The sequence below is a fragment of the Spermophilus citellus genome (assembly GCF_964194105.1).
Source record: "Spermophilus citellus genome assembly, chromosome: 9".
Lineage (NCBI taxonomy): Eukaryota > Metazoa > Chordata > Mammalia > Rodentia > Sciuridae > Spermophilus > Spermophilus citellus.
Window position 1 is genome coordinate 123,381,193 of NC_138191.1, and position 24,947 is coordinate 123,406,139.

General features: G+C 42.3%; 2 protein-coding genes across 14 annotated transcripts in view; one reads left to right on the top strand and one right to left on the bottom strand.

The window, feature by feature from the left end:
• Window positions 1–20,850, top strand: part of LUZP1 (leucine zipper protein 1) — a 187,146-nt gene extending 166,296 nt beyond the window's left edge. For 11 of the 12 annotated variants that reach the window (XM_081307315.1, XM_081307314.1, XM_081307308.1 and 8 more), the window contains 2 exons: window positions 12,118–15,299; window positions 16,823–20,850. In XM_081307315.1, coding sequence (XP_081163441.1) covers window positions 12,237–15,299; window positions 16,823–16,978 — 3,219 coding nt within the window. In that variant the 5' untranslated portion in view covers window positions 12,118–12,236 and the 3' untranslated portion in view covers window positions 16,979–20,850. Of the gene's footprint in view, window positions 1–3,857; window positions 3,877–12,117; window positions 15,300–16,822 lie in introns of those variants that run through there. The other variant, XM_081307309.1, reaches the window with a different exon arrangement.
• Window positions 20,851–21,949: 1,099 nt separating this feature from the next.
• The window catches only part of KDM1A (lysine demethylase 1A), a 62,846-nt gene continuing 59,848 nt past the window's right edge, over window positions 21,950–24,947 (bottom strand). For both annotated transcript variants that reach the window (XM_081307325.1, XM_081307324.1), the window contains 3 exons: window positions 24,004–24,131; window positions 23,286–23,432; window positions 21,950–22,507 (listed from right to left, as the gene is read on the bottom strand). In XM_081307325.1, the coding sequence (XP_081163451.1) occupies window positions 22,322–22,507; window positions 23,286–23,432; window positions 24,004–24,131 (461 nt within the window). In that variant the 3' untranslated portion in view covers window positions 21,950–22,321. The remainder of the gene's footprint in view (window positions 22,508–23,285; window positions 23,433–24,003; window positions 24,132–24,947) is intronic.

The following is a 24,947-nucleotide window of genomic DNA, read 5'->3' on the forward strand; positions in this document are numbered from 1 at the left end:
TCCTGGGGCCCCAGAAAGAAGGAGTGCTACAGGAGCTTATCTAAAGTAGGATCTGAAGAAATAAGAAGGCATGAAGCTTACCATCCAGAGATGAGAGAGCACAAGAACAGAGCTGATGCCGTTGAAGGCCAGGCTGAAGAGGTGTAGGGCCTGTGCCATTTCGGAGTTGGACTTCATCCTGGGAACAATAAGGACCTTCAAAGAATTTAATGTAGAGTAGCAGTATTCCACTGTGTCTGGCTGCTTAATGATCTTTAGGTACCTATGTAATACCTGCTTTCTCTTCACAGTTCCAGGATTTACTGTATTTTGCTTTTTCATTTCTTATGTTATGCTGATTGATTTCCATTACTTAAGAGTCTTGAACGGGATGCGTAGAATTGGCACTGATCAAATCAGTAAAACTGGACTCTTCTAATTCAGAATTTATAGATAGGGCTGTACTAAAATTTAACATTTTCTTCTTTTGAAGAAGGGATTGTCCATGAAAACTCTCTTATAAACTAGTTAAAATAAGATGTGTTGAGGGGAATGTAACAGGTAGAGGATAAACTGGGGGTTTTTTGTTTTGTTTTAGTTTTGAGACAAGTCTTCCTTACTGTGTTGTCAGGCTGGTCTGAATTTCTGGACTCAAATGATCCTCCTGTCTCAGCCTTCTGAGTAGCTAACTGGGATACATGTGTGTACCACTTGGCCTAGCTGTTTTTTTTTTTTTTAAATAGCCTTATTAAGATATAATTTGGTGGTTTTAGACATATTTACAAGGATATGCTGTTTTAAAGTACTTTTAGACATAAATACCAGTTGTCTTATCATAACAGTTGTGTCAATACAAATCCTTTATCTTTCTACTCATTTAAAATTGGTTTATGGCCCACACTTAGTTTGGTCCCCACCCCTCCATTCTGTGTATAAACTGATCTGGCTTTTGCTGTGCCACTAGGCAGAAGGCCAAAGGCAAGAGTTTTGTATGTGGTGCTCAAAAGTAGGAGATGTGATGGGAATAAGGGAAAACATTTCTTTATATAAATATGCAAACAAGTTATTCTTCATTTTTGGAAAATGAGGAAGCACATAGACTGTGGGAGGGCTAGAGGTGAGGTGGAGGCAGGAAGGGTACCCTGTTTGGTATTCCCAAGGGCTCCAGGCCTTGCTGTTTATAAGAGCTGAGCTGGTGCTCCATCTGGTGGTTCTGGGCTTAAAGTGCAGCCAGTAGACACAGACATGTTCTTGAAGGTAGAGAGGATTGGCATTTATGCTTTTATTTGCTTTTCTTTTGTTCTGGGCTTTCTCATTGAATTATTTTTGGAGTGAATTCTTCCCTCAAATGGTAGTGATTTTTCTTCTATGGCTCTTTGTTTCTTCTTTCTTTTCTGCTAGTTTTGAGCCTAATCTTTTTTTTTTTTTTTTTAAGAGAGAATGAACCTTTTTTTTGGGGGGGGGGAAGATGGACACAACACAATGCCTTTATTTTTATGTGGTGCTGAGAATCGAACCCAGGTCCCGCCTGTGCTAGGTGAGCGCTCTACTACTGAGCCACAATCCCAGCCCTGAACCTAATCTTATCAGACTATATCATCCAGTACTCTTATTGTTGTGGTCATCGTCTGGGTCACTGCCCCTGATTTCTAATGACTTCATTCTATTTTAATGTCACTGTTTCCAACACCGTTCCTGTTTTAAGTTTTTTTAAAAGATTTTTTTCCCCCTGAGCCTCACACATGCCAGGCAAGCACTCTACCTCTGAGCTACTCTCTTGGTCCCAGTCCGTAGTGCTTTCAGGAACATGCTGGTGATCCTTGTGACACCTTTGCCTCAATTTTCTCTCTCTTCTAGTCACTGTCACTTGACAGAGTTGACCATTCCTTTCTTTGCTAGGTTTCCATGATGCTGTGTACTTTCCCCAGTTTTCTGTCTACTTCACTGACTTTGCTTTGTCTCCTTTGCTAGTTTCTCTACATCTCTATCAGTAAAAATATTGCCCCCCCCCCCCCCCCGGGATCAGACCTGTGACTTCTTGTTTTACCTGTATTCAATCAGTTCCTTGGCAAACTCATCCAGGTCATGGCTTCATAAACATCCGTTTGTTATTGATGCACAGATTTATTTATTTACTATTTATTTATTTTGGGAGTACCAGGAATTGAACCCAGGGGTGCTTAACCACTGAGCCATGTCCCCAGCCCTTTTTATATTTTATTTAGAGACAGAGTCTCACTGAGTTGTGATCCTCTTGCCTTAGCCTCCCAAGCTGCTGGGATTACAAGCATATGCCACTGTGCGAAGCTGACTCACAGATTTATATCTTCAGTCCATACTGCCCTGCATACTTATATATGCAGTGGCCTCTTTAATGTCTCTGATTGGATGACTGATACATATCTTAAAACTAATATGTCATGAACTGAACTCTTGATCTTTCTTTTCAGATTGCTCCATTTGTACTGATCCCCATTTGAATCAATGATAATGCTGTCCTTCCAAATTCAGACCAGCAACCTTGGAGTCACACTTAATTGCTTTCTTTTCTACACACCACATACAATCTAAGAACAAATCTCTTCACGTGGCTAGAATTCTGCCCACTTCCTACTGCCTGTATTGCCAACGTGAGGGTCCAGGCCATAACTGCCTTTTGCCTGGATTACTGCAGTACCCTCCCACTTGGTCTTCCACCCACCCACCCCTTTTTTAGTTGTAGGTGGACCCAGTGCCTTTATTTGATTGATTGATTCATTCATTCATTCCTTCCTTCCTTCCTTCATTCATTCATTCATTCATCTATGTGGTGCTGAGGATCGAATCCAGTGCCTCACATGTGTGAGGCAGGTGCTCTACCACTGAGCCACAACCTTAGCTCTCTTTGCTCCCACTTTTATCCTCTATGGTCTCTTTTTTAGCACATCAGTTATACTGATCCTTATCTTTTTTGAGGTCATTAAAATAATTAACACTTAAAGTCTATAATCTTTATATTAGAGTTCACTCTTTTTTTAAAAAAATATTTTTATGGGCTGGGGATGTGGCTCAAGCAGTAGCGCGCTCGCCTGGCATGCGTGCGGCCCGGGTTCGATCCTCAGCACCACATGCAAACCAAGATGTTGTGTCCGCCGAAAACTGAAAAATAAATATTAAGAAAATTCTCTCTCTCTCTCTCTCTTTAAAAAAAAATAAATAAAATAAAAAATATCTATATATACACATATATAGATTTTTTAAATACAACACAATTTTAACAGTGATTTGTGTTATAGTGGTGGGACTATTCCCCCCACTTTATTAGGAACTTTTTTCACAGCTGGGCCTGGTGGTACACACCTGTAATTCCAGCTACTCAGGAAGTGGAGGTAGTACAATTTTGACGCCAGCCTCAGCAACTTAGTGACACCCTGTCTCAAAATAAAAGATAAGGGGAAAGGGCAGTGTAGTGCAGTGGTTGAACCCTTGCCTAACATGTGCTAGGCTCTGGATTTTTAGCCCCAGCACAGGAAAAAGAAAAAAAATACTAATAAAAAAAAATGGGGGAGAGGGGGCACTGGGGATATAGCTCAGTGACAGAATGCTCTGGGTTTGATCCCCAGAATTAAAAAACAAAACATAACTTTAAAAAATTTTTTTGCAGGGGCTGGGGATGTGGCTCAAGCGGTAGCAGGCTCGCCTGGCATGTGTGCAGCCCGGGTTTGATCCTCAGCACCACATACAAACAAAGATGTTGTGTTCGCCGAAAACTAGAAAATAAATATTAAAAAAATTCTCTCTCTCTCTCTCTAACTCTCTCTTTAAAAAAAATATTTTACAGTAGATGGACACAACACTTTTATTTTTTTTATGTTTAGGTGGTGCTGTGGATCGAACTTAGTGCCTCACACATGCTAGGTGAGTGCTCTACCAAGTGAGGTATAACCCCAGCCCTAGAGTTCACTCTTGATGTTGTTGTATATTTTATGGGTTTAGATAAATGTATAATGATACCTATCCATAATTAATATGCAGAGAGTTTTTGCTGCCGTAAAAATCCTCTATGTCCTACCTGTTCACTCTTTTCATTTCCTCTCTCCTGGCAACCAATGAGCCTTTTACTGTCTCCATAGTTTTGCATTTTCCAGAAAGTCAAATAATTAGAATCATACTAAGTAAGATACATTTAAGGTTCCTCTGTTTTTCATGGCTTGATAACTTATTTCCTTTTAGTACTGAATAGTAGTACTTCATTACCTGGATGTATCAGTTTATCCATTCACCCACTAAGGAAGTCTGAGTTGCTTCCAAGTTTTGGTAATTACAAGTAAAGCTACTATAAATACTCACATGTAGATTTTTGGGTGGATATAAGTTTTCAATTCATTTTGGTAAATAACAAGGTGTCCAACTGCTGGATCAATTATAAGAATGTTTAGTTTTAAGAAACTGACAAATTATCTTCAAAGTGGATGTACCATTTTGCATTGCCACTAGCAATGAGTGAGTTCCTGTTCCACATCCTCACCAGCATTTGGTGTTGTCATTGTTTTGGATTTTGTCCATTTTGATAGTTATATGTTGGTATTTTTTTTTTTTTTAAAGAATTTAACCTTTGAGGCTGGGGTTATGGCTCAGCGGTAGAGCACTCGCCTAGCACAGGCAAGGCCCTGGCTTCGATCCTCAGCACCACATAAAAATAAATAAATAAAAAAGGTATTGTGTCCAACTACACCTAAAAAATAAATATCAAAAAAAAGAATTTAACCTTTATGTGTTTGTTGTTGTTTATTTGTTTTTATGTGGTGCTGAGGATCGAACCCAGGGCCTTACCATCCTAGGCAAGCACTCTACCACTGAGCTACAACTGCAGCCCAATGGTTGTATCTTATATTTTTTAATTTGCAGTTCCAAAATGCTATATGATGCTGATTTTCTCATGTTTATTTGCCATCTATATATCTTCTTTGGCAGGTGTCTGTTTGGATCTTTTGCCCATTTTTAGAGAGATAATTTTTTTTTAATATTTATTTTTTAGTTTTCAGCGGACACAACATCTTTGTTTGTATGTGGTGCTGAGGATCGAACCCGGGCCACACGCATGCCAGGCAAGCGCACTACCGCTTGAGCCAAATCCCCAGCCTGACTTTTGCCCATTTTTAAATTGTGTTTTCTTTTTATTGAGTTTTAATAATTCTTTGCCTATTTTGGTTAATAGTCTTTCGTCAGATATCTTTTACAAATGTTTTCTCCCAGTCTATGGCTTGTCTTCTCATTCACTTGACAATGTCTTTTGCAGAGTAGAAGATTTGTTTACTTTGAGGAAGTCCTGTTTCATGGATGATACCTTAGTGTCTTTAAAAGTCATCATTATACCCCAGGTCATCTAAGTTTTCTCTGTATTGTTTTCTAGAAATTTTTAGTTTTTGCATTTTACATTTAGGTATGCAGTCTATTTTGAGATAACTTTTTGTGGAGGGTGTAAGGTATGTCCAGATTTTTTTCTTTCTTCCTTTGGCATAAGGATGTCCAGTTTCAGTATCATTTATTATAAAAGATTGTATTTGCTTTATTGAATTGCCTTTGTTTTTAAAGATCAATTGATTATATTCATATGGGTCTATTTCTGGACTTTCTATTTTGTTCATTGATCTATCTATCCTTTCTCTTGTATACAGTGTCTTAAATATTATGACTTTATAGTATAGAATCAGTGTCTGGTTTTGTTCCTCTTCAATATTGTATTGACTCTTCTTGGTCTTTTTGGTGTGGGGTTAATTGAACTTGGGAACTCAACCACTGAGCCACATCCCCAGCCCTATTTTGAATTTTATTTAGAGACAGGGTCTCACTGAGTTGCTTAGCACCTCACTGTTACTGAGGCTGGCTTTGAACTTGTGATCCTTCTGCCTCAGATTCCTGAGCTGCTGGGATTATAGGCATGCTACCCCAGTTCTTCTGGGTCTTTTCCTCTCCATATAAACTTTAGAATCAATTTGTCGATATCTACAAAACAGTTTGTTGGGATTTTGATTGGGATTGTGTTGAATCTATAGATCAAGTTGGAAAGAATTGATATCTTGACAGTATTGACTCTTCCTACCCATGAGTGTGGAATATATCTTTTTTTTTTTTTTTTTTTTTTTTTTTTAAATATTTTATTTTTTAGTTATCGGCAGACACAACATCTTTGTTTGTATGTGGTGCTGAGGATTGAACCCGGGCCTCACGCATGCCAGGCGAGCGCGCTACCGCTGAGCCACATCTCCAGCCCCTGGAATATATCTTAATTTATTTAACTCTTGGGATATTTTTCATTAGTGTTTTGTAGTTTGCCTGACATACAAAATTTACATATTGTATTTTTTATTTATACCTAACTATTTCCATTTTGAGTGACTAATATAACTGGTATTTTTTTTCCAAAATATTTTTTTAGTTGTTGATGGACCTGGACCTTTATTTATTTATATGTGGTGCTGAGAATTGAACCCAGGGCCTAAGTGCTCTACCACTGAGCCACAACCCTAGCTTGGTATTTTTTTTTTTTTTTTTTTTTTTTGCTTGTCACCCAAAGGTTTTATTTTTTAGAGAACAAGTTTTATTTAAAGGATAGAACAGAAACAGGTATTGTGTTTTTAACTTCAAATTCCATTTGTTCATTGCTGGTATATATAGGAAAGCAACTGACTTTTATATATTAGCTTTATATCCTGCAACCTTGCTATAATTATTCCAAGGTGGCTTTTTTTGTCAGTTCTTTTGGATTTTCTACATAGAGAAACATGTCAGCTATAAACAGATCATTTTATTTCTTCCTTCCCAGTCAGTATCCCTTTTATTTTATTATTGTATTAGCTAGGTTTCTGGTATAGTATTGAAAGGAATGGTGAGAGAGTACATTCTTGCTTTGTTCCTAATTTTAGTCAGAAAACTTTGAGTTACTTACCTTTAAGTATGATAGCTGCAGCTTTTTTGTAGCTATTCTTTTATCATGCTGAGGAAATTTTCTTCTATTTCTGGATTGCCGAGAGGTTTTTTGTTTGTTTCTTTGTTTGTTTATGATGAGTAGATGTTGGATTTTATTAATGCAATTTCTGCCTCTGTTCACAGTGATCATTATTATTATTTTTCTTTAACCTAGTGATGTGATTTACCTTGCATATCTGGGGTAAATCCCAATTGATGGTGGTATATAATAACTCTTATATATTGTTGGTTTGATTTACTAATATTTTGTGGAATATCTTTGCATCTGTTTTCTTTTTTTAAATATTTATTTCTTAGTTTTAGGTGAACACAATATTTTTTATTTTTATAGTTTTATTTTATATTTATGTGGTGCTGAGGATCGAACCCAGTGCTTCATGCATGCTAGGTGAGCACTCTACCACTGAGCCACAACCCCAGCCCCTTTGTTTGTTTTCTTATAATGTCTTCAAGGCTAGGTAATGCTGGCCTCATTCTATGAGTTAGAAATTATTCCTACTACATCTGTGTTCTGGAAGAAATTGTAGAAAATTGGGAAAATTTTCTCTTTAAATACATGGTATTATTCACCAATGAACCCATATGGGCCCCGTGTGCACTGTTTTTGAAAGTTATTAAATATTGATTCAATTTCTTTGATATTGTCCTATTCAGATTGTCTAATAGAAGGATTGTAATTTTCTTTTATTTTTTTTATTGGTAGAAGGATTGTAATTTTCAATGAATTAGTCCGATTTTTACCTAGGTCATCAAATTTGTGGTCAGAGAGTTGTTTATAAATTTCTTCCCTTTTGATGTCCTTGAGATTTGTTGTGATGAGATCTCATCTCTAGTAATGTCTCTTCTTTCATTTCTGATAACAGTAGTTTGTTTTCTCTGTCAGCCTGCTAAAATCTTATTGATTTTATTTATCATTTCAAAGAGTCAGCTTTTGGTTTCACTGATTCCCCCCCCCCCCCTTTTATTGATTATTTTCCGTTTTCAGCTTCTGCTCTAATTTCTATTATTTATTTTCTTCTACTTAATTTTGATTATGGATTGATTTAGAGACAGCAGTTTTGTTATATTGCCCAGACTGGCCTTTAAACTCCTGGACAATCCTCTTTTCTGAGCCTCCCAAGTAGGAGACACTATAGGCACATACCATCATTTACATTTAATTTGCTCCTTTTCTAGTTTTCTAAGGTGGTAGCTTAGATTATTGATTTTGTATCTTGCTTCCTAATGTAAGCATTTAATGCCATAAAATTCTCTCTAGGGCTGGGGATGTGGCTCAAGCGGTAGCGCGCTCGCCTGGCATGCGTGCGGCCCGGGTTCGATCCTCAGCACCACATACCAACAAAGATGTTGTGTCCGCCGAGAACTAAAATAAATAAATAAATAAATAAATTCTCTCTCTCTCTCTCTCTCCCCCCCCTCCCCCTTTCCTCTCTCTTTAAAAAAAAAAAAAATTCTAAGCAGTGTGTTTATTGCATCCCACAGATTTTAATAAGTTTTAGTTTTGTTTTCATTCAGTTCAAAATATTTTAAAATTTCTCTTGGGATTTCCTCCCTTGAATCATATCTTATTTAGAAGAGAGTTGTTTAATCGCTTAAGTATGTTGGAATTTGCTAGTTGTCTTTCTTTTACTGACTTCCAATTTAATTCCTTTATGGTCTGAGAGCATACAACATATAAATTCTATTCTTTTGGAGTTGTTAGGGTATGTTTAATGGTCTAGAAGGTAGTCTACTTTGAAATGTTCCATGTGAGCTTGAGAAGAATCTGCCATCTACTGTTGTTGAATAGTGCCTATCTGCATGCCTATATACCCAGCAGCCTAGGGGAGACCAAGCCAGGAGGATCAAATTCAAAGCCAGCGTCACCAACTTAGTGAGGCCCAAAGCAACTTAGGGAGACACTATCTCAAAATAAAAAATAAGAGGGACTGGGGATTGTGGCTCAATGGTTAAGCACCCCTGGGTTCAATCCCCAGTACCAATAAATGGGTGGATGGATGATAGATAGATAATAGATAGACAGATAAACAATGTTTATTATATCCAGTTCACTGATGGTGCTAATGAGTTAAGCTATGTGCTGACTTTGATTTGTATTTCCCTAATGATTAACAATGCTGAGCATCATTTCATGTTTGTTGACCATTTGTTTACTTCTTTGGAGAAATATCTATTATATTGTCCTTTTTAAAAATTGTTTTATTGTTGTTGAGTTGCAGTATTATTAGATATAGATTAACATCTATTTTTAATATCTAAAATTAATAATAATAATTTTTAATTATATCTAAAATTGTAACTGTCCTTTTCCCAAATAATGCAGAATCTTTAGAGCACTTGAGTTGTGATTCCTGTGTAATTTACAAGTTATTGTTGTCCAGTGTTTTAGTTCCACTTAGGTTTTATCCTTAATTTTGATTTTGGATTGATTTAGAGACAGCAGTCTTGTTATTTTTGAAAGTTATTAAATAGTGATTCAATTCAATATATACCACTACCTCCACCATCGATTTTTATTGTTTAACTGAACCAGTGCTCATTTAGGTTAGTTGCTTACCCTTTTTTTCTTGAGTCTCCTGCCTTCCTTTCTTCCTTTCTTTTCTTTTGGTATTTCAAGTCTGAGCTACCTCCTCAGCCCGAGTCTTCTGCCTTTCTTAAGGGATCAGTTTCTGTCTTCTGAATTGCATCCTGAGTAGTTCTTTCAATGAGGTCTGTTAATAAACTCTCAGGTTTTTATTTTAATTTTATCTGTTTTGAAAGTGTTTCTAATATCAGAATGTGGGCTATCTTAGTAAAGGTTTCATGTGAGTTTGAGGCGAATGTATCATCTGATGGTGTTGGATATACTTTATATGCATGTCCCTTACATTCATTTCATTGATAGTGCTAATAAGTTAACTAAGTTAAAATATTTATTCATTTCCTTCCTTCCTCCCTCCCTCCCTCCCTCCCTTCCTTCCTTCCTAGTGCCTTGTACATGCCCCAGCACTCTACCAACTGTGTTTATTAATTTTCATAATTTAGCTGGGTATATGTTTCTAGGTTTACTGTTAATTTGTTTTAGAACTTTAAATGTATCAGTGCCTTTTATCTTTTACTTGCCACCTACTGAAAAGTTTCTACTGAGAACATGGTGTTCAGTTGCTGTTTCTGTATAGACTGTTGCTGTGGTTTGAATGTGTTTCCTCAAAAATTAATTGAAATGTAATCTTCAGTGTAACAGTATTAAGAGGGGGGGCCCTTAAGAGATGATAAGGCCATGAGGCCAAACCCCTCGTGGATGGGATTAGCATCCTTGTAAATGGGCTCAAGAGAGTGGTTCTCAACCTCTTTTGCCCGTCCACCCCTCTTTTTCCCCCTTTCTCCTGGCACCATGAGAAGACACAAACATTTAAGGTGCCATTTTTGGAGCAGAGGCCAGGCCATCACCTCACAGAACCTGCTGGCACGTTGATCTTGGATCTTCCAGCCTCCAGAACTGTAAGAAGTAAATTCCTGTCCTTTATAATTTAGCCAGTTTGTGTTACAGCAGCACAAACAGACTGAGAATTGTCTTTTTTCATTTGCTGCTTTTAGACTACCTATATGTGGGATTCTTCTGTATGTTTATGTGTCTAAGTGCAGATTTAATTCTTTCCTGTTTAGGACATGGCTTCCCAAATTTGAGGTTCCTTATCTTTCATCACCTCTTGAAAAATCTTAGCTAGTATCTCTACAAATATTGTTTGTTGCCTGTTCTTTCTGTTTCATCCTTTCAGGCTTCCTGTTAAACTTCCTCATGCTGGTCTCTTTATTTCCCTTGTCATTTAACAATATCTCTCTTTCCATCTTCTTAACTCTGTGCTGCCTTTTGTTATTTAGTCATATCTCTTCTTGACTACTGTTTTCTCTTCATTTGCATTTAATGTGCTTTTAAAAAATTCTAGCTGATCTGTTTGGTTAATTTTCAAGTCTTCTGGTCTTTGTTGATAGCATCTTATCTCTTTCTCCCTTTTAAAAAAGTAACTTTAAACATTGGAATATACTTTTATGGTTTCTAGTCAGTACTCTTATTAATAAATATTTAAAAAATACATAATAGTAACCCACTCATTTTAAATATGAGGAAATGAAATACAAAACTATAGCTATAGCCCACTTTGGCTTTCTCCTTCCTCTGTTTCCTTTGAGTTACTGTTTGGTGTGTATCTCCAGTGAGATTTAAAAAAAAAAAAAAAATATATATATATATATATATATATATATATGTTTGTAGGTGGACACAGTACCTTTATGAACCTGGTACCTCATGCATGCTAGGCAAGTAAGTGCTCTACCACTGTGGGCAAGCCACAACCCTAGCCCGTGAAATTGTTTTGGAAGAAACACTTCTATCCTCACATCTGAGGGTCTGGGGCCTTTCTGTTATAATACCAAAGGGCAAAGTTTGTTGAAACTTCCTGTTGGTTGGTTAGGGCCAAGCCATACCTAAATTCATTTACAAATCTGCCTATACTGTTGGGAGAAGAGATGTTGGTAACAGGTGAGGGAAGATCATGTTAGTACATTGTGAAGCTTGCCATTTACATAGCAAGGTGGATAGATTTTTATCATCATCATCATTATTTTTTAATTTTTTGTTCTACTTAGTTGGACATGACAGCAGAATGCATTTCAATTCATCATACAAAAATGAAGTACAACATTTCAATTCTCTGTATAGATTATATTATTTTCAAGTCACAATAGTTCATGAAAGATAACTTTTCTTACAATAATCTCAGGATTGTTTAGTGCCAAGAGCTTTCCATTTATTATCTAAAAACAACACAGTGGAGAGATACAGTAGGCATCATTGTCCTCATTTTACAACTAAGTAAAACTAAAGTTTAGTTTTACTTAATGGCTTATAGAAAGGTAAAGATTTTCTGATACCTACCATGTGTTGGGGCTTCCTTCTCATCTTTCTGCCATGCTGCCTCTAGTAGCATTCTTCATCAGGGTGAAATCAATATCAACTGTAAAGAACCAGTGTTTTCTTGCAGGTTTATTTAAATTCAGTCATTCAACAAACATAGCACTTGCTATGTTTGACGTAAAAGGATTACAAATGGGAACTCTTTATAGTTTAGAGCTAAAGTGCAGGTTTGAGATTTGCTAACTGACTTGCCTTCTGCTTTCCTTCTATAGACTGATAATGGTTTCCAACTGCCAAAGAAGGTTGTGGATGCCAAGAGAAAGGTAACCATTTCTCATCTCCTCAAGTGGAATTGGATGCCCCTGGGAGCCCACGTTGGCTGGCAGTAGATATGGCTGAATTTACTAGCTACAAGGATACTGCCTCCAGCCGCCATCTGCGGTTCAAGTTACAAAGCTTAAGTCGCCGCCTGGATGAATTGGAGGAAGCCACGAAAAACCTCCAAAAAGCAGAGGATGAGCTCCTGGATCTCCAGGACAAGGTGATTCAAGCAGAAGGCAGCAACTCCAGCATGTTGGCAGAGATTGAAGTGCTGCGCCAACGGGTGCTGAGAATTGAAGGAAAGGATGAGGAAATTAAGAGAGCAGAGGACCTGTGTCATCTGATGAAGGAGAAACTTGAAGAGGAGGAAAACCTCACCAGGGAACTGAAATCCGAGATTGAGCGGCTTCAGAAACGAATGGCTGAGTTGGAGAAGCTAGAGGAGGCCTTTAGCAGGAGCAAGAATGACTGTACCCAGCTTTGTTTGAGTCTAAACGAGGAAAGAAATTTGACCAAGAAAATCTCCTCTGAGCTGGAAATGCTCAGAGTCAAAGTGAAAGAACTGGAGTCTTCTGAGGATCGCCTGGATAAAACTGAGCAGAGTTTAGTGTCAGAGTTAGAAAAGTTGAAATCATTGACTCTGAGCTTTGTAAGTGAGAGAAAATACTTGAATGAAAAGGAGAAGGAAAATGAGAAATTGATAAAAGAGCTCACCCAAAAACTGGAGCAGAACAAGAAAATGAACCGAGAATATACAAGGAACGCGTCTAATCTTCTGGAAAGGAATGACCTACGGATTGAGGATGGCATCCCTTCTACCCTGCCATCCAAAGAGCCAAGAAGGAAGGGCACTCTGGACTATCTCAAGCAGGTGGAGAATGAAACAAGAAACAAAACAGAAAATGAAAAGAACCGAAATCAGGAGGACAACAAAGTCAAGGATCTGAACCAAGAGATTGAGAAACTTAAGACACAGATCAAACATTTTGAATCTTTGGAAGAAGAGCTTAAGAAAATGAGGGCCAAAAATAATGACCTTCAGGATAATTACCAAAGTGAACAAAATAGAAACAAAATCCTAGCCAATCAGTTGGAAGAGATAAAACTACAAATCAAGAAACAGAAAGAGTTAGAAAATGGGGAGGTAGAAGGGGAAGATGCTTTCCTGTCCAGCAAAGGCAGGCATGAGAGGACTAAGCCTAGAGGCCATGGGGGTGAAGCATCTGTGTCCAAGCACACATCTCGGGAGCTGTCTCCTCAGCATAAGCGGGAAAGGCTCCGAAATAGGGAGTTTGTTCTTGGCAATGAAAACTATTCTCTGAGCAACAGGCAGGTTTCCTCTCCCACTTTCACCAATAGGAGGGCGGCCAAAGCCTCCAACATGGGGGCAGGTACAGACAGTGGGTCTCAGGAAGCAAAGAGAACTGAAGACCGATTTGCACCTGGATCCTCTCAGAGTGAAGGGAAGAAGTCCAGGGAGCAGCCATCAGTGCTTAGCCGCTACCCTCCAGCTGCTCAGGAGCACAGTAAAGTTTGGAAGTCATCTCCCAAGCCAGGCACTGACAGCGGACTAAAGGGTAAAGTAGAGAAGACAACAAGAACATTTACTGACTCCACCCATGGATCTGTTCCCAGTGACACACTGGGTAGAGCTGACAAGGCTTCTGATACCCCAGAGGCCCTCTTTGGCAAGAGGGGACAGGTTCCTGGCAGTGGAAATCAAATAACTCTGGCTACAGATTCCAGCTGTTCTAAGACCATTGCACCTTTGACCTCATCTCGAAGATCCTCCTCAGAAGGACTGTCTAAGGGCAAAAAGACTGCCAATGGCCTGGAGGCTGATAACAGCTTCCAAAATTCCAAGGCTCCTATTTTATCAAAGTATCCTTATAGCTGCAAAAGCCAGGAGAACATCCTTCCTGGATTCTCAGCCCCAAATAAAGAAGGAGCTGAGCAGTCCATAGCCGTTGTGATGGAAGATAGTAGCCAACATGAAGCCCTGAGATGTCGGGTCATCAAGTCCAGTGGCAGAGAGAAGCCTGACTCAGATGATGATTTGGATGTAGCATCTCTGGTTACCGCCAAATTGGTAAGCACAACCATCACTCCTGAGCCAGAGCCCAAACTACAGCCTAACTCTAGAGAAAAGGCCAAATCCCGCATGGGACCTAGAAACTCTGTATTTGAGAATGATAAAAATGCTGGGATAGAAAACGAATCTGTGAAACCTATCAGGGCCTTTACCAATGCCATGGAATTCTCAGATGCCAATGGTGCTGGGGTAAAAAACCAAAGGCCCTTTAGCCCCAGAGAGGCCTTGCGGTCTAGAGCTGTCATCAAACCTGTTATCATTGATAAAGATGTGAAAAAAATCATGGGAGGATCTGGAACTGAGGCCGTGATGGAGAAGCAGAAATCCACCTCAAAACCAGGGCCAAACAAAGTGACAAGCAGCATTACTATCTACCCCTCTGACAGCAGCAGCCCTAGAGCCATCCCAGGTGAGGCCCCAAGGGAGAGGCACACATCCACCAGCAACATCCAGGTGGGGCCCCCAGAGCGCATAACAGTTAGCAACCATGTCAACCCCCCCTTTGAGCTCTCTATTAATAAACATGACATCACCCTGCAGCTCACAGAAGCTGAAAAAATGGGAGACGAGCCCCTAAGGAATAGGCCAGAAACAGTGGTCTCTCGGAGCAGCATTCTAATCAAGCCATCAGATTCTGTGGAGAGGAATAGCCACGCCCCCCAAGCAGAGACAATCAGGTGGAAAAGCCATAGTGCCCCTTCAGAGGTGGGCTCCTCTGACACCAGACACGTTACTGTACGGAACGCCTGGAAGAATAAGCGAGACTTGAAATCTTTAGAAGACCCCCCAACTCGAGTAGGTAGAAATGTAGAATCTACCAATGCTTACACCCAGAGGTCTTCCACAGACTTCTCAGAACTTGAACAGCCCAGGTCCTACCTTTCTGAGCAGGGCACTAGAAAGGTAGGAAATTCAGGAGATGGCCCAGAGCTGTCCTCCAGAAGGACCCAAAGTAGCCTCACCGTGTCAGAGGTGCTCACCCGTCGGAATCGGGTAGGAGATGCCATCACAGCTGCAGCGTGGAACCACTCATCAGGCATGGTGAGTCCCACAACTTTCCTTTTCTGCCCTGGTCCTCCTTTACTTTCTCCTTTTCTCTGCCCCCGTTTGTGTAACCCGATTTGGGAATTATGTGGCTGGGAAACACTGGGTAAAACTGGGTCTCTCTGAGAACTGGTGAAATCAGGTGGGTTTGGCAGAGAGCAGCGTGATTTTCCAACGTTCCCTTTCCAATTTGTCTTCTCCATTTTGCTCTCAATCATGAAGGCAACACACATAGGAAAACTGGTCTCTGTTCTCTTGCATTTCAGAGAAGTCTGAGGAGTTCCCAGATCAGTATTTGGAAGCATAAGAAGCAGCTGGAGTTGACAGGGAAGCTCTGGGTGCAAGTCGGAAGCTCTGAGAGCTTTCAGACATGATGGCTTGGTGAACAAGTTCTTGTCCTGCTGCCTCAGACAGTGGGTCTTGCAGGTCACTAGCATATGGGGGAAGAAAGCCAGGGCTTCCCCTAGGTCTACCTTATAAACTTCATATGCAAGTGTCACATTCTTTTGTCCTAGACAGCTATCTGGCCCATTATACCTTTCTGAGGGCAGGGTTGGTTCAGCCTGGCTCAGTACAAGATAGATAAATCCAGAACCACCAGCTTTATTTGAGGGTCAGAGTGTCAGAACAGTATCTGAAAGAGAGGTCCCCACGAGTGTCTTTTAGATGTGGAACCTATGATGCTTAGAGACATCTTGCCCAAGACACACATTCCTTCAAATCCCCATTTATTAGATACAGAAGCTGAGGGTCACAGACACAAAGTGCTCAAGATCACCCAAGTAAGTTACTGCAAGAGCTAAGATTGGAATTGGAAATTGGCGTCTCTTAATCCAGCCCTCTTTCCGTCCTGCTAACTGTCTTTCTTACTCATACTTTCATTCTTTGATTTGCATTTGCTTGGGAAGACAAAGGAGAACATTCAAAAGGCACAATTGCAGCAGAGCAGTGGGGAGAAAGACAGGAGTTTGGGCCCCGAAACTTTGGACCTGAGAGAGGAGGTACAGGATGAGGGCCAGACATGGGATATAAACGGGAAGGCATGTGAGTTTTTTGGTTAATTCAAAGTGGGGAGTAAAAAAAAGAGCTATTTAGCCTTTTTGGCACATACCCTTCTTTAACCCCTACCCTTACCTCAAAATGGCTTTCACCCCAGAATGCAGCCTGCCCTTGAGTGCATGAAGCATGCAACCCTAGGACTGCTGACCACCACTTAGGGGTACCGTGCCATGCTCCCATTGTCCTAGGCTCTGTCCTGTAAGGCTTCTGGTCAGCTGAGTCCCCTGGTCTACCCTGGTTTTTCCCAACAGCTTGGAGTTCTATTGTATTCTGATTTGTAAGGAATTTTTATATAGGCCTCTCAAACAAAAGCCTGTCTTGGCTGTTACACCACGTGGCCTGTGTGTCTCTACCAGGTGCGGGGTGGGGGGGGGAGGTGCCCATTTGGGGTAGGAAGTGAGGGTGTCTTGGTCCGTGCTGTACCATCTTCTGCAGCTCACTTTTTTCATTTATTGGCATAGGAGGAGGGTGAAGACTGCACACTTACTGTCTACCGGCGGCTACACAACTCCCTGGAGCGGTCTGAATTGCCCGTGAAGCAAGGGCTACCAGAGCCTGGGCGAGTCCGGGCCGAGGAACGATTACGACCAAACAGGCCTTGTGCTGAGGAAAACTGAGCCAGCTGGTGAGGTCTGCTCTGTCTCCTCTGCTGCTGCTTTTTAGCTCTTCCATTTCCTGCCCTGTGAAGACTCCAAGACCAGTTCTCCAGGCTAGGCACAAGGCCTTGGCTGGGAGACTGGTAGAAAGCTGGGCTGTGGCTCAGGTAACTTTTGCCCATTGGTCAGAGGGAATCAGAGACTACAAACCAGAGTCCCTAGGCCCAGCCTTCCCTGATGCATGAGTCCTTTCTCCTCGTTCCTGTCCCTAAGGTAGCTTGGGCCACTCTGGCCCCCAAATGGGAAGATATAGAAACCCCACCACCAGAAACAGTAGCAGAAAGTTCTCCTCTGCTGCTTGGTGGGTTGTTTCTGTATCATAGAACAGCCCCTTCTCCGTGTGGGTAATCAATGCCCTGATTTCTGCCTCCTTACCACGAGGGCCCAAGTACAAGAATGACCGGCTATCAACTTTTTTTTTTCTTTCTGGGGGCTTCCATTTTTTTCCTACTTGGAGTTCCTCAGACTTTGAAAGTCACAGGGGTTCATGCTGCCTCTGAGCTACCCTTTAAGTTGAAACTTCTCTGACCTGGCCCCCAGGCTGATCAGTTTCTTGGGGACAGAGCATGTAGATACCCATTGGAATGACACATCCCTCCCCCACCCCAGCTCTCTGCTCCCCTTTCCAAAGGCCCCTGGAAGTGCACAGCCTCATGCGTCTCCTTCCCTGGGCACCAGTAATGCTGCTGGCACCACTTGCTCTTTCCTGTGGCTGGAGACCTCAGCTAACTTCATGTTCCCATCTTGGGAAAATCCCTAGACTGAGCTGGGCCTGACACGGCACACTGCCTTCTAGGACGTGCCCAGCAAGGGGGAAGTCAGGCAGGAAGAAGCAATTCCTTGTGGTCACTCCACAAGCAATAGCTCCATGGAAGGCACGGACTGAGAATACTCCCTCCTTTTCCTCCTCCATCCCTGTGGAGGAGGCTTCGCACTTTACGGCGCTGATGCATTCCTATGGAAGCAGCCTCTGGTTTCTGCAGGTTGACTATCATTACATGCCTTCATTGGAGGAAAGGTGATTCCTGCCCATCGACGACCTCAGGTTTACACATTCAAAGTGCAGTAACCTTTCAGGAAGCCACAAAAATACACATGGATTTGTTTTCTTATACCAATCACATAAGGCAGTTAAAAAGGATTGTACACTCCTGGCCCTGCTTTTTCTGTAGCATTCTCAATTTAAAGAAGAATCCCCTTCAAAAGCTGCTTGTATGAAGCAGACGCTGTTGCCTTCAAACAAGAGAGCATTAGACCAGGAGTCTGGAAAGCTGGTTTTTCCCCATGGCTTTACTTCCTTGCTGTGTGACCTTGGGAGAATCATTGTCTTCCTGAAGCCTGTTTCCCTATTTGTAAAATGAGTTCTTTGAGATGAATGATCTTGTATTCTGAGATCCCCATTTTCACCATCCGGTGTGGGCTGATTTTTACTTCTAGAAGGTATTGTCTACAGGAGTTTCCCTCCTGCCTACAGTCGTCTCTCTGGGCCTTATGCTTTCTAGTTACCCTATATTCAAGTCTCATGGAAGTGAGGGCAGAAAAGTTCCCTATTCCTGCATTTCCACCTGCTAAATGAAGGACTTTGACTGGATGGTGTCAGAGGCCTTGTGTGGCACCAGCTTTGCCTGATGCTAGACAGATGTCTGCCTGTCAGGCCAGGTGCTTTCTGTAGCACAAGTCTCCCATTCCTGTTCCTCTCTCTCTGATTTCCTGGTAAGAGGGAAGACAGACGACTTCCTTGAGAGGACTGAGTGGCCTTCCCTGCCTCAATTCAGCATGGGCCCCAACATTCATCCTGCCCCATGTTTGCACCAGAGTAGGCTGTCCTGAGGTGACTTGGGTCACACCTATCTACCTTACTTCCACACTAGTTTTCCAGAATTTGCCAATCTAAAGGCATTTTCATGTGGCTTGCCTCTCCTCTTCACATCCCATCTCATATGCACTACTTAGGATGCTGCTTCTCCTGGGTCGCTCGCTGGCCAGAAACTTGCTCACTGAAGGATGCAACCCTTCTTTGCAGCATCCCACCATTCTCCTTAACCAGTTGGCAGCCCTGAGTGTTCAAAGGAAATGACCTCTGTAGTGGTCAATTGCGGGTACAGAAACAAGTCTGTAGCTCTTCTCCACTGATGGAAACAGGAGGGCATCCGACATGCCTGAAAAGATCTCGCCAATAATTTTTGTCTTTGGGTGTTGGAGCCCTGGATTCTGGTGCTGTAGCTCCTGGTGCCAAAGTCTGGATCCTTCCACATTTCAGCAGCACCAACATCTGCTGCTACTCAAAATGCTCTATGGAAAAGGGTCAGTTGTAGTGCCCTTTTACTGGGGCTGCCATTTTGAAATCTGAGTGCAATAGGGTTTGATTGTAACAATTATTTCAGGATAAATATTGTATTTGTTTCTTTAATCTGCACACTTTCTAGGACCTCTGTAAAATAGATTTTATTTTTAAATGTTCTCAGCATTGCAGAAAATAGCATTTGTACTAGTGAGTGAAGGCTGAGGCTCATGTCCTTTGGGCTTCAAATGGCTAGCAAGGCTGGCCTCAGATTCCAAAGTAGGAAGGCACATTTCTGAAAAGCAGCCAAGGTGTGACCATTCAGACCAGGACCTCACCATCAGGGGTCCTGGAGGAAGCCTTCAAGTAGCAGGGAGACCTGGTAGTTGAATAGTTGTCTAACCAAGCCAAATATTCCCACTGTCCCAGCCAACAAACCCACTTTATGACAAGAATCTTCCGCAGCCTGGCTCGAACTTAAAATGTACCAGCAGGTGTATGGTTGTGGGAGGGTTCCTGGCAAAGCTGGGGAACTTGTCCCCACAGAGCTTCTTGGAGAAAATAAAGCTGGCTACATGCCAGGAGCTGGTCTTTTCTGCTCTGATACTGAAACTACCAGGGAAAGCTACAAGGGTGGTGGCCAGAGAAGCCATGGCAGGGAAATGGTTATAAGTATGGGTGGAAGGGATGTGAGTGGGGCCAACAACTCCAGTCTGGGTTGCAGACAAGCTTGCACACTGCTCTTCCCCTCTCAAGAGTTTTGGGGTGTGGGAGGGCCTCTAGTGTTCTTGGACTTTGTCCTGAGGCAGTTTTAGTTTTTTAGATTTAGTGGGTCAGTGCCAAGTGCTACCACTTCCCAGTAAAGGAACAGGGTCCCAGAGGCTGGGTCCCTGGCTGCCTTTGTTGGTGTGGGATTCTTTGTTAACAAACTCTGGCAAGATTGCTTTGGAAGAGCTGCTTGTAGGGATTATCTTTTGAATACCCCGAGTGGGGAACAGGGCTCTCCTCAAAGCCTCAACCAAGATCATAGGAAAGGGGCCCTATTTTCCTGCTGCTTCACAGCTCAGAACATGTACTGAACGAACGGAATGTATTTTTAAGAGAATAAAGTCTATTTTTTGTATTTTAAAGATGGGGGTGGGCTAGAAAGATAGCCCTCAAATAAACTGATACTGCGTTATAGGCCCCGCGCTGGGGCACCAGTCTTTAGTCGGTCCACACCTACTTGCTCAAGCAGGGGCTTTGGCTTCACCCCTGCTCCTTGGAGTCTAGATGTAGTAGCTTCTACATTCCTGCTCCAAGAATGGGACCAAGGGAGCTATAGAACCTGCCGCTGGAAACCAGGGCAAAGCCATGGGCAGTGGCTCAGGGCTCCTTGGGTGCATGTGTAGAGTTGAAGCTCCTGTCTGCATGTATCCTCTGGCTCTCATGCTCTCTGTTGACTCCGCAGCACAGTATGTACCAATAAAGTTCCCTAGTTTCCACATGCGTGGTGTTGAGTGGTCAGTGATGCCAATTTTATTGATGTTGTCTCTTTTTTCTCCATTGGTGCATCCAGTATATTTCACCAGTTAACTGAACAAAAGTTAGAATCGGCTATTTGCTACGTTTTCTTTTCAAATCTGTTGTCACAAAAAGCAGCCTCTCTTCCAACTGCTTGTGTCATAATCAGCAGGTTGCAGTGGTGGTGGCAGCACTGGGATTCAAATCAAGTGTGCATCCCAAGCCCAAGCACTTTCTTCCATATGTGGTTCCCATCTTTCCGTCAGTTATTTTAATCTTCGTCAGACCTCCAATATAATGTCCTTTCATCTCATCGAGACTAACTGTAAGGAGGAACTGGCCAACACAAGTGAAATCTGATTGCCAGGAGCTACTTCCTGTGCGCATAGCATTTGTTAAAAGCCCCCAAGAAAGGAATGCTCCTGTTCCCTTCTTGTAAAACTTTTCATGTGGCAAAGGGCACACTACAGACATGATTAGGAATTGTGAGTTAGATGGGGAGATTATCCCAGATCATGCAGGTGGGCCTTAAATGTAAACCCAAGAATCCCAACGCAGGGCGACAGGTTTGACTAAAGGGGAAGGCATCCGCACCAACATAGTCAGCCACTCGAAGCTGAAAAAGGTGAGGAAACAGCTCTCAGATCTTCCACAGTAAATGCAGCCACACAGACCCACCGTAGACCGGCCATCCCCAAACTGCAAGAAAGTTTGTTGTTTTAAGCCACTAACAGCCAAATCACCCAAGCCTTTGATCCGCTCATGTAATACTTCCCAGATGGACACCATATTTTCAACAGAATTGCAAAGTGAGCAGCAAGCACACTGCCTTCAGAGGGGATCTAAGGAATAAAGGCGGAATGATGGTCTGTCAAAAACTCTATTTACACAAACTTGGGCCATCTATCTCGAAAATGCACCTGAGGTTCCCCTCATACACTGTTGGCACACCACCCCACAGTTCCAGCAGGGACATCAAGCCCCACTGGCCAGAAAGTGCACTGTACCTATGGGCACACCCTGAAACCATTTTTCCCCTTTGCAGGAATATCCTCATTTAAACAAGGAGAACATACACCACTATCGTCATAAGGTAGAATACTTGTAATTCTGTCTTAGCCTTCCGAGTTGCTTGGATTATAGGAAGATTGCCATTGAAGTAACACCCCTACTTTGTACCCAACTCCCATCCAAAAGACAAAAAAAAAAAAAAAAGAACTAATTTTTTTATGAAGTTTTATTCTCAAAATATAGAAAAAAAAAAAAAAAACGCCAAAAGACTAAGATGTTATCTCACAACACTTGCCTCAGTCTTTATGAAGAACACAATTCCAAACTAGTGGACAAGTTCTTCTCTGTCCTCTAAGTCAGAGGATGTGACCCTCTGTCAGATCAGGAGCCCTCCCAGCTGATGGTGAGTCCAGGTAACAGGATGGGACCTTCTCAGTGGGATCTAATATTGCTAGAAGAGCTTCGCTTACATGGCAAGAGACACCAGATCTCTTCAGGATACCTCTGTCTCACATGCTTGGAGTCTGCTGCGCAGGAACACCTGGTGTGGCCTGGCGAGGCAGTGTGTACATGGCTCCCAAGAACTGGTCTGCAATCCTTCCTGCTTCTCGAAGTCCACTCAGCAGAGCACCATGGACTGTGGCGGGGTAGTTCCGGATTGTATGCTCTCCCGCAAAGAAGAGTCGTGGGATTGGCTATTTCAGAGAGAAAAGGAAATTAGCAGGTTGGAAGTATGTTTATTCTTTGAACTGCCAAATTCCTATTGACCTTTGAAGGCTGATCCTGCTCCAGGCAGTTAACTATTAACTCTATGAAAGTCTCTTACAATAAAGCATTTTCCTAGGATTGACAAAGAGAAATTGGACTCAGCCCAGCCTCAGCTCTAGTGATACTTATTAACTGCATCTACTCTTATCAGTTTAATGATGCCCAAATTTCTAGCTTTCTTTACCGCATGTAGTGCCTAGTGATGGCAGAGATTGGGGTGTCTTACCCATTCTGAACTAGAGAGTAAAGCACTCAGTCCAATTCAGGAATTCTTTCACCTCTAGTTCAGAGCAAACCCAAGTCCTAGGCTACGGTACTGAGGAACCTTCCCTGATCTGTGGAATAAGGTCTGACAAAAGTCTAAATAGGGGTCCACAGCTATTTCTCAGGGACATGGCCTTGAAGACCCTAGAGACTGAAATCCCTTTAACAACCTGAGTTATCAGCCACAATAAAAAGATGCATAATTAAAAATGGGTCTTGTTTTATAAAGGGAAAAACTTAAGTTCCTGACTTGCATAGCTCTTCCATTTTGAATGTAGACTGCAAGAAAACAGACGCAAACACTATGTTCCCTTTCCATTCTGCTCCTGCTACCCGAAAGGGTCTAAGGATAGAACCATTAAGGAGAGAAATCGGTGACTTCAATTTTGCCCTGGGATACTCTTTCTGGATAAGCCCAGAAACAAATTTCTAGTCTCTCACCTGTGGGGCCCCTGGAATTGAGGGCCCAGGAGTGATTGGCTGAGCCATTAAATCATAATCGTTTCCAGATGATCCTGCAGCTACATAGGAATAGGAGCCCCGGGCCCAGGGGTCAGCACGCCAACGAGACACCACAGTTTCCTTGGGCTAAAGGGAAAAACACAAGCAAAAGTCAGTAGCACCAAGGACAAACCAGCTATCTCCAAGAGGTGTAAAAGCAGGTGTGGGCTGGGCATGAATACACCGCTGCTTTGAACTACTGAGGCAAAATGACTTCAGGCTGCAAAGGCACTTCCACCACGCCTCCTTGTCCGCGACTCAGGGCCACACAGCACTTGACTGTTATATATGGAACATTAATGTCCCTCCCTTCAAAGAAATAAGTGGCTGACATTATCACAGTGGGTCTAAAGGACAGAAAAAAAGCACGATGGGATTCTCTTAGGACTTCCCTGGGGCATTCGCTAATCTGGCCACTTTGTCTAAAAATCGAAAGTGGCGTGGCTCGTGCAGTCTATAGATTCTGACTCGGGCACCAAGGGGCTTTTTCTAAATGCCATTGGAGTCCTGGAGTCCACATACGTTGAAATTCATACAACCCAGCACACACTGAAATGGAAACTGTCCTGACCGAGAACTTCTGCCTCAAACATGTCAAATGATCCAAACCCTAGTTGAGTCTGAATCTGGATCCCTCTTGTTCCCTCCACCAACTTACCTGGGGCACTGCACTGCTACCAAAAATCCCTTTCAGAATGGCTAGGCACCGGCCAACAATCACATCGTCGCTGATATTTTCCATGATGCCTGCGGCTTCTCCTGCCACCAGTGCCAACAGTATAGGAGCTGGACAAACAGAACAATTCCAGGGTTTTCTAGATTGTTCTCAAGAACCACCCTGTTAAGCCCCACCCTTGTTCCTGGCACTTTGGCAGCATCACTCAAATGATAGCGACATGATTTTCCTAAACTCCACCCCCAAAAGTTGGCCAGAGGGGTTGGTCTTCTACAGTGAGTGCAGGAGGACATGGCACTTTGCTGCTGCTGCTTGCTCCACAGAACACCGTGGCCCTGAGCACCTCACACGGCTCCAGGACCAGGGCTGTCCCTTCTGTTATCTCGGGCCCCTCTCCAAGCCCATCGCTGCCTTTAGTCACTTGGAGAGTGTTTATGAAACAGGGCTAGATCCTGGGGATGGAAAATACAGAAACTAGACCCTACTCCATTCAAGTCACAAATGACCATGCAGATATGATTAGGAACTGGGATGCTCTGAAAATATAGGATACAGGGCCAAATGCAATGGGCATGCTTAGTGTCCTTGAAAGGCCTCTTTGAAATACTGACATTTAGCCCAAGACCTGAAGGCTGAGAACAAGCCAGGTTGGGAAGAGATGAAGGAAAATAGTGGCCCAGGCCACAGCACAAGCAGCGGCCCAAAGTGAAAACCAGTACAGCGTCCTATAACCAGGAGGACAAGTCAGTGTGCCTGGAGCGGAGCAGTGGGAGGAGACACGAGGCGGCTGGAGAGGGTTACATTAAGGCGGGCTCTGAGGTGGCCAGGAGGAGGAGGAGGAATTTGAATGTTTTCCTTCAGCAACAGAAAGATATCAAAAGAGAAAAGTAGGAATTATTAATAGTAAATTGGCAGCTGCCAGGTGA